The 9,953-nt window shown below is 53.1% G+C and overlaps 1 protein-coding gene across 1 annotated transcript in view; it reads right to left on the reverse strand.

Annotated features, from left to right (window-relative positions):
* MTREX (Mtr4 exosome RNA helicase) overlaps positions 1–9,725 on the reverse strand; it is a 106,427-nt gene extending 96,702 nt beyond the window's left edge. Inside the window, exons 1-2 of the mRNA XM_032953375.2 lie at positions 9,512–9,725; positions 1,319–1,456 (exon numbers count right to left, since the gene is read on the reverse strand). Of these exons, the coding sequence (XP_032809266.2) occupies positions 1,319–1,456; positions 9,512–9,633 (260 nt within the window). The 5' untranslated portion in view covers positions 9,634–9,725. The remainder of the gene's footprint in view (positions 1–1,318; positions 1,457–9,511) is intronic.
* Between the last annotated feature and the right edge of the window lie 228 nt (positions 9,726–9,953).

Genomic DNA, 9,953 nt, shown 5'->3' on the forward strand with positions numbered 1-9,953 from the left:
AAAACAAGCCGAGCAATGTACAGAGAAGAAAAGAGAATTGAAGAGAGAGAGAGAGGCGAGGAGACACGGAGACACAGCCGCGGTGACTCGGAACCAAGGGGTGTGAAGATACAGAAAGACGGGAGACGTGCGAGGCATGGCACACATTGGCGTTACTCTTGCACGTGACGTCAAGGGATCTTTAACGTCCACTTCGAGTCGCCAACCGTGCTACGTACGGTGCGAAAGAAGTCCATCACACATACATTGAGCGAAACAGGTTGGCGCGTAGCATTATTACGGTTAATACGACGCCCCGCGGTAATAATCAAAGTGGCCGATGGATTCAAACCTCTGCAACATGCGACAGAATATCTTCTCTCTCCCCAAACGGCTCGCCATCTCAAGCACAATCAACCCACCCATCCCTCTCTACGTCCGTCCGTCCATCTAGATTATATGACTCTATTTCCACGTGATGATAAGCCACTTCGTTGAGATATCATTTGTGGCCAAGTCACTTCCGAAAAAGAAATAGCTCAGTGGCCCTGCCCTGGCAAAATAAAAAGTTGAGTTTAAAGTTAATTAATTCTAGATTTGAAGCTTTCGTGACTTTACCGAATAGAACCAAAGAGTATTAAAGTTAATTAATTGTACTCCTGATGATGATTGCTTGTGTTGCAATCGAAACGTCGTATATTATTTTAATTATTATTTCTTTCTACGTGACTTTACCGAAAGAACCAAAGAGTAACTCCTATCGTGTTTTTTTGTATTGTTTGGTGTCGTAACTTTCTGACCCACCCTGACTGGACATGTGAAAAAGAGCTTTATAGCTCATCGGATTTCTCCAGGATAAATATTCTGATTCTGCTATAACTCACGTGGAATCCCTCCCTCTCCTACCCTCCCTCCCCTCCCACCCCCCCTCACATCCATCTCATCTATCTGTCTCATCCCTCTATCCACCATCTATCTTTCAGATGGTGGATGGTCGGTTGAAAACAAATTTCTTTAGAACTGCTTTTTGCTGCGTTCAGTTTCTTGTCCTTCCCCCGCACCTCCGATGAGCACGGTCGGCTACGTACGGCGGTGCGAAAGACGTCCAACACACGGTACTTACACAGAGACCCACAGACTCGCACAGAAACCCATAGACTCGTCACACAGAGACCCATGGACTCGCACAGTTCGACACACACAACATCACACGCATTCAGAAACCGAATCCTTCCAATCCATCCATCCATTCACATCCACCCCTCTCCGCGGCATCAATCAAATCTCTCCACCCGAGACCCTCGGGGGTGGGGCACACCAGGCCCCACGGTGCGCTCACTTGGAATCCTCCGAGAGCTTGATCTTCTTGCCGAGCGGGGCATTGTCCACCACCGCCGTCGGCTCGTCCTCCTCCACCTCGCGCTTGCCTCGCTCCGCTCTGCCGCTCGTCCCGGCTTTCGAGCCGCGGCCATTCCTCCTGGCAGGGGAGAAAACGCGGGCGAAGTTTGGTGATCGCCGAGAGTTACGTCCGAACGCCAAACCCCCCCAAGGCTGGGCGCCACGGTGGCAAGGAGATGTTATGACTACCTCGCCTGGTATACAGGAGGTCGTGGGTTCAATCCAGACCCTGAAGGCGTGCTGTATATTTGGAGTCTGCGTCGCTCTCTCTTATCATCATCACGGCGGCTAGGAGATGTTATGACTACCTCGCCTGGTTTACAGGAGGTCGTGGGTTCAATCCAGACCCTGAAGGCCTGCTGTATATTTGGAGTCTGCGTCGCTCTCTCTTATCATCATCACGGTAACGAGGAAATGTTATGACTACCTTGCCTGGTATACAGGAGGTCGTGGGTTCCATCCAGACCCTGAAGGCGTGCTGTATATTTGGAGTCTGCGTCGCTCTCTCTTATCATCATCACGGCGGCTAGGAGATGTTATGACTACCTCGCCTGGTATACAGGAGGTCGTGGGTTCAATCCAGACCCTGAAGGCGTGCTGTATATTTGGAGTCTGCGTCGCTCTCTCTTATCATCATCACGGCGGCTAGGAGATGTTATGACTACCTCGCCTGGTATACAGGAGGTCGTGGGTTCAATCCAGACCCTGAAGGCCTGCTGTAGATTTGGAGTCTGCGTCGCTCTCTGTTATCATCATCACGGCGACGAGGAGATGTTATGACTACCTCGCCTGGTATACAGGAGGTCGTGGGTTGAATCCAGACCCTGAAGGCCTGCTGTATATTTGGAGTCTGCGTCGCTCTCTCTTATCATCATCACGGCGGCTAGATGTTATGACTACCTCGCCTGGTATACAGGAGGTCGTGGGTTCAATCCAGACCCTGAAGGCCTGCTGTAGATTTGGAGTCTGCGTCGCTCTCTCTTATCATCATCACGGCGGCTAGGGGATGTTATGACTACCTCGCCTGGTATACAGGAGGTCGTGGGTTCAATCCAGACCCTGAAGGCCTGCTGTATATTTGGAGTCTGCGTCGCTCTCTGTTATCATCATCACGGTGACGAGGAGATGTCATGACTACCTCGCCTGGTATACAGGAGGTCGTGGGTTCAATCCAGACCCTGAAGGCCTGCTGTATATTTGGAGTCTGCGTCGCTCTCTCTTATCATCATCACGGCGGCTAGGAGATGTTATGACTACCTCGCCTGGTATACAGGAGGTCGTGGGTTCAATCCAGACCCTGAAGGCCTGCTGTATATTTGGAGTCTGCGTCGCTCTCTCTGATCATCATCACGGCGGCTAGGAGATGTTATGACTACCTCGCCTGGTATACAGGAGGTCGTGGGTTCAATCCAGACCCTGAAGGCCTGCTGTATATTTGGAGTCTGCGTCGCTCTCTGTTATCATCATCACGGCGGCTAGGAGATGTTATGACTACCTCGCCTGGTATACAGGAGGTCGTGGGTTCAATCCAGACCCTGAAGGCGTGCTGTATATTTGGAGTCTGCATCGCTCTCTCTTATCATCATCATGGCGGCTAGGAGATGTTATGACTACCTCGCCTGGTATATAGGAGGTCGTGGGTTCAATCCAGACCCTGAAGGCCTGCTGTATATTTGGATTCTGCGTCGCTCTCTGTTATCATCATCACGGTGACGAGGAGATGTTATGACTACCTCGCCTGGTATACAGGAGGTCGTGGGTTCCATCCAGACCCTGAAGGCCTGCTGTAGATTTGGAGTCTGCGTCGCTCTCTCTTATCATCATTACGGCGGCTAGGAGATGTTATGACTACCTCGCCTGGTATACAGGAGGTCGTGGGTTCAATCCAGACCCTGAAGGCCTGCTGTAGATTTGGAGTCTGCGTCGCTCTCTCTTATCATCATCACGGTGATGAGGAGATGTTATGACTACCTCGCCTGGTATACAGGAGGTCGTGGGTTCAATCCAGACCCTGAAGTCGTGCTGTATATTTGGAGTCTGCGTCGCTCTCTCTTATCATCATCATGGCGGCTAGGAGATGTTATGACTACCTCGCCTGGTATACAGGAGGTCGTGGGTTCAATCCAGACCCTGAAGGCCTGCTGTATATTTGGAGTCTGCGTCGCTCTCTGTTATCATCATCACGGTGACGAGGAGATGTTATGACTACCTCGCCTGGTATACAGGAGGTCGTGGGTTGAATCCAGACCCTGAAGGCGTGCTGTATATTTGGAGTCTGCGTCGCTCTCTCTTATCATCATCATGGTGGCTAGGAGATGTTATGACTACCTCGCGTGGTATACAGGAGGTCGTGGGTTCAATCCAGACCCTGAAGGCGTGCTGTATATTTGGAGTCTGCGTCGCTCTCTCTGATCATCATCACGGCGGCTAGGAGATGTTATGACTACCTCGCCTGGTATACAGGAGGTCGTGGGTTCCATCCAGACCCTGAAGGCCTGCTGTAGATTTGGAGTCTGCGTCGCTCTCTCTTATCATCATCACGGCGGCTAGGAGATGTTATGACTACCTCGCCTGGTATACAGGAGGTCGTGGGTTCAATCCAGACCCTGAAGGCCTGCTGTAGATTTGGAGTCTGCGTCGCTCTCTCTTATCATCATCACGGTGATGAGGAGATGTTATGACTACCTCGCCTGGTATACAGGAAATCGTGGGTTGAATCCAGACCCTGAAGGCGTGCTGTATATTTGGAGTCTGCGTCGCTCTCTCTTATCATCATCATGGTGGCTAGGAGATGTTATGACTACCTCGCGTGGTATACAGGAGGTCGTGGGTTCAATCCAGACCCTGAAGGCGTGCTGTATATTTGGAGTCTGCGTCGCTCTCTCTGATCATCATCACGGCGGCTAGGAGATGTTATGACTACCTCGCCTGGTATACAGGAGGTCGTGGGTTCCATCCAGACCCTGAAGGCCTGCTGTAGATTTGGAGTCTGCGTCGCTCTCTCTTATCATCATCACGGCGGCTAGGAGATGTTATGACTACCTCGCCTGGTATACAGGAGGTCGTGGGTTCAATCCAGACCCTGAAGGCCTGCTGTAGATTTGGAGTCTGCGTCGCTCTCTCTTATCATCATCACGGTGATGAGGAGATGTTATGACTACCTCGCCTGGTATACAGGAAATCGTGGGTTCAATCCAGACCCTGAAGTCGTGCTGTATATTTGGAATCTGCGTCGCTCTCTCTTATCATCATCATGGCGGCTAGGAGATGTTATGACTACCTCGCCTGGTATACAGGAGGTCGTGGGTTCAATCCAGACCCTGAAGGCCTGCTGTATATTTGGAGTCTGCGTCGCTCTCTGTTATCATCATCACGGTGACGAGGAGATGTTATGACTACCTCGCCTGGTATACAGGAGGTCGTGGGTTGAATCCAGACCCTGAAGGCGTGCTGTATATTTGGAGTCTGCGTCGCTCTCTCTTATCATCATCATGGTGGCTAGGAGATGTTATGACTACCTCGCGTGGTATACAGGAGGTCGTGGGTTCAATCCAGACCCTGAAGGCGTGCTGTATATTTGGAGTCTGCGTCGCTCTCTCTGATCATCATCACGGCGGCTAGGAGATGTTATGACTACCTCGCCTGGTATACAGGAGGTCGTGGGTTCCATCCAGACCCTGAAGGCCTGCTGTAGATTTGGAGTCTGCGTCGCTCTCTCTTATCATCATCACGGCGGCTAGGAGATGTTATGACTACCTCGCCTGGTATACAGGAGGTCGTGGGTTCAATCCAGACCCTGAAGGCCTGCTGTAGATTTGGAGTCTGCGTCGCTCTCTCTTATCATCATCACGGTGATGAGGAGATGTTATGACTACCTCGCCTGGTATACAGGAAATCGTGGGTTCAATCCAGACCCTGAAGTCGTGCTGTATATTTGGAGTCTGCGTCGCTCTCTCTTATCATCATCATGGCGGCTAGGAGATGTTATGACTACCTCGCCTGGTATACAGGAGGTCGTGGGTTCAATCCAGACCCTGAAGGCCTGCTGTATATTTGGAGTCTGCGTCGCTCTCTGTTATCATCATCACGGTGACGAGGAGATGTTATGACTACCTCGCCTGGTATACAGGAGGTCGTGGGTTGAATCCAGACCCTGAAGGCGTGCTGTATATTTGGAGTCTGCGTCGCTCTCTCTTATCATCATCATGGCGGCTAGGAGATGTTATGACTACCTCGCCTGGTATACAGGAGGTCGTGGGTTCAATCCAGACCCTGAAGGCGTGCTGTATATTTGGAGTCTGCGGCGCTCTCTCTGATCATCATCACGGCGGCTAGGAGATGTTATGACTACCTCGCCTGGTATACAGGAGGTCGTGGGTTCCATCCAGACCCTGAAGGCCTGCTGTAGATTTGGAGTCTGCGTCGCTCTCTCTTATCATCATCACGGCGGCTAGATGTTATGACTACCTCGCCTGGTATACAAGAGGTCGTGGGTTCAATCCAGACCCTGAAGGCCTGCTGTAGATTTGGAGTCTGCGTCGCTCTCTCTTATCATCATCACGGTGACGAGGAGATGTTATGACTACCTCGCCTGGTATACAGGATGTCGTGGGTTCGATCCTGACCCTGACGCCTGTTGTGAAATTAACACTGGGCAAAGGTCCGGTTGATACCCACTTGCTGTAACTTCCATCTCGGCCAAGCAACCACTCAACTAAAAACTGAACTTTTTACTTTGCCAGGTAAGGCCCACTGAGCTACATAGCTCTTTTTCAGAAGCGACCTGGCCACAAATGATTGCTCAGCGAAGTGGCTCATCGTCATGTGGACATTTATAGCAGCCAAATACTCTAAAACGCGTGACTCTAAATGTGGAGGGGAAAAATCGTAACCCAGGAGAAAAATCCACGCGACCACGGAGAGAGAGAGAGACACGCAAACTCAAAATATACAGCAGCAGCAGGCGTCAGGGTCAGGATCGAACCCACGATCTCCTGCACACCAGGTGAGGGAGTTAACATCTCCTAGCCACCGTGATTATGACAGAGAGACGGAAACTCTAAATATACAGCAGCAGGCATCGTGAGGGTCGGGATCGAACCCACAACCTCCTGTATACCAGACGAGGTAGTTAACATCTCCTAACCACCATGATGATGATGACGAAAGAGACGCAGACTCCAAATGTACAGCAGCAGCAGGCATCAGGGTCGGGATCGAACCCACGGCCTCCTGCACACCAGGCGAAGGAGTAAACATCTCCCTAGCCACCGCGGCGTGCCCACGTTGGTTGCCTCTGGGTTCTCCCGTTTCTTCCCACACGAACTCGAAAGAACACATCCATTATCTCGGACTATAAGACGCACCACCCCCCCCCCCAGCCCCACTCTAGTTTCAAGCAAAATGTTTGGGGTGGGTGCGTCTTATAATCCGGTAAACGTGTGCTCATGTGAGACGGGATCCTAGATAACCGTACTGGCGCCGGGCACAGGTTGGGGTGCGAACGTCTTACTCTACCCGGAGCGTCTTACTCTACTCGGAGCGTCTTACTCTACTCGGAGCGTCTTACTCTACCCGGAGCGTCTTACTCTCAGCAGCGTCTTACTCTCAGTAGCGTCTTACTCTCAGCAGCGTCTTACTCTACTCGGAGCGTCTTGTGATCCGAAGCATCTTGCGATCCGGAGCGTCTTACTCTACCCGGAGCGTCTTACTCTACCCGGAGCGTCTTGTGATCCGAAACATCTTGCGATCCGGAGCGTCTTACTCTACCCGGAGCGTCTTACTCTACCCGGAGCGTCTTGTGATCCGGAGCGTCTTACTCTACCCGGAGCGCCTTACTCTACCCGGAGCGTCTTACTCTACCCGGAGCGTCTTACTCTACCCGGAGCGTCTTACTCTACCCGCAGCGTCTTACGATCCGGAGCGTCTTACTCTACCCGGAGCGTCTTACTCTACCCGGAGCGTCTTACTCTACCCGGAGCGTCTTACTCTGCCCGGAGCGTCTTACTCTACCCAGAGCGTCTTACTCTACCCGGAGCGTCTTACTCTACCCGGAGCGTCTTACTCTGCCCGGAGCGTCTTACTCTGCCCGGAGCGTCTTACTCTACCCGGAGCGTCTTACTCTACCCGGAGCGTCTTACTCTACCCGCAGCGTCTTACGATCCGGAGCGTCTTACTCTACCCGGAGCGTCTTACTCTACCCGGAGCGTCTTACTCTACCCGGAGCGTCTTACTCTACTCGGAGCGTCTTACTCTACCCGGAGCGTCTTACTCTACCCGGAGCGTCTTACTCTACCCGGAGCGTCTTACTCTACCCGGAGCGTCTTACTCTAACCGGAGCGTCTTACTCTACCCGGAGCGTCTTACTCTCAGCAGCGTCTTACTCTACCTGGAGCGTCTTACTCTACTCGGAGCGTCTTACTCTACCTGGAGCGTCTTACTCTCAGCAGCGTTTTACTCTACCTGGAGCGTCTTACTCTAACCGGAGCGTCTTACTCTACCTGGAGCGTCTTACTCTCAGCAGCGTCTTACTCTACCCGGAGCGTCTTACTCTACCCGGAGCGTCTTACTCTACCCGGAGCGTCTTACTCTACTCGGAGCGTCTTACTCTACCCGCAGCGTCTTACTCTACCCGGAGCGTCTTACTCTAACCGGAGCGTCTTACTCTACCCGCAGCGTCTTACTCTACCCGGAACGTCTTACTCTACCCGGAGCGTCTTACTCTACCCGGAGCGTCTTACTCTACCAGCAGCGTCTTACTCTACCCGGAGCGTCTTGTGATCCGGAGCGTCTTACTCTACCCGGAGCGTCTTACCCTACCCGGAGCGTCTTACTCTACCAGGAGCGTCTTACTCTACCCGGAGCGTCTTACTCTACCCGCAGCGTCTTGTGATCCGGAGCGTCTTACTCTACCAGCAGCATCTTACTCTACCCGCAGCGTCTTACTCTACCTGCAGCATCTTACTCTCAGCAACGTCTTACTCTACCCGGAGCGTCTTACTCTCAGCAGCGTCTTACTCTACCAGCAGCGTCTTACTCTACCTGCAGCATCTTACTCTCAGCAGCGTCTTACTGTACCAGCAGCGTCTTACTCTACCCGGAGCGTCTTACTATCAGCAGCGTCTTACTCTACCAGCAGCGTCTTACTCTCAGCAGCGTCCTACTCTACCCGCAGCGTCTTACTCTACCCGCAGCGTCTTACTCTACCAGCAACGTCTTACTCTCAGCAACGTCTTACTCTCAGCAACGTCTTACTCTACCAGCAGCGTCTTACTCTACCAGCAGCGTCTTACTCTCAGCAACGTCTTACTCTACCAGCAGCGTCTTACTGTACCAGCAGCGTCTTACTCTACCAGCAGCGTCTTACTCTCAGCAGCGTCTTACTGTACCAGCAGCGTCTTACTCTACCAGCAGCGTCTTACTCTCAGCAGCGTCTTACTCTCATCAGCGTCTTACTCTACCAGCAGCGTCTTACTCTCAGCAGCGTCTTACTGTACCAGCAACGTCTTACTCTACCAGCAACGTCTTACTCTACCAGCAGCGTCTTACTCTCAGCAGCGTCTTACTATCAGCAGCGTCTTACTCTACCAGCAGCGTCTTACTCTACCAGCAACGTCTTACTATCAGCAACGTCTTACTATCAGCAGCGTCTTACTATCAGCAGCGTCTTACTCTACCAGCAGCGTCTTACTCTCATCAGCGTCTTACTCTCAGCAGCGTCTTACTCTCAGCAGCGTCTTACTCTCAGCAGCGTCTTACTCTACCAGCAGCGTCTTACTCTCAGCAGCGTCTTACTCTCAGCAGCGTCTTACTCTACCAGCGTCTTACTCTACCTGCAGCGTCTTACTATCAGCAGCGTCTTACTATCATCAGCGTCTTACTCTCAGCAGCGTCTTACTATCAGCAGCGTCTTACTCTCCGGACTAAATGCGGCACACTTGAACCGGCTCGAGCGGGTTTACCCTCCGCCGCCGCCGGCAACCGCCCCGTGCCAGGCTAGGTGCACGCCGAGCACGCGTGGCAAGTGCAGTTACCCACCCAAGCCCACGTGGTCACGTGTACGCACTGTACACATGGATATAACTGTACGCGTGCGTGAGAGAGAGAGGCTGAGAGGCTGCAGTCGCGACTCAACTCTGCTCGGGCGCCGCCGCCGCCTCCTCTGCCTCCTCCTCTGCCTCCTGCCGCTCCCGGGAGTCGCTGCGGGGACTCCGCCGCCTCGAAAACGGCGAAGAGGTCCTCGGAGAAGTCGGCCATGGCGACCAGGGCCCACACAACGGGTTCGCACGCGGGCACCCCGGCGCACGTGCTCGCCTATTGGTCGGCGCGCGGTCACGTGCTCCCTCTCTCCCCCTCCCTCTTTCCACTCTCCCACGCCCTCTTCTCCCACTCTCACTCCCCCTCCCTCTCTCCTCCCTCTCCCCTCTCCCCTCCCTCTTCCCCCTCTCCCCTCCCTCTCTCCCTCTCTCTCCCCTCCCTCTCTCCCTCTCTCTCTCCTCCCCCCTCTCCCTCCCCTCTCCTCCCTCCCTCTCCCCCCTCTCCCCCCTCCCTCTCTCCCCTCCCTCTCCCCCCTCCCT

The sequence above is a fragment of the Petromyzon marinus genome, chromosome 1 (assembly GCF_048934315.1).
Source record: "Petromyzon marinus isolate PM22_M1 ecotype Great Lakes invasive population chromosome 1, UKy_Petmar_22M1.pri1.0, whole genome shotgun sequence".
Taxonomy (NCBI): Eukaryota; Metazoa; Chordata; class Hyperoartia; order Petromyzontiformes; family Petromyzontidae; genus Petromyzon; species Petromyzon marinus.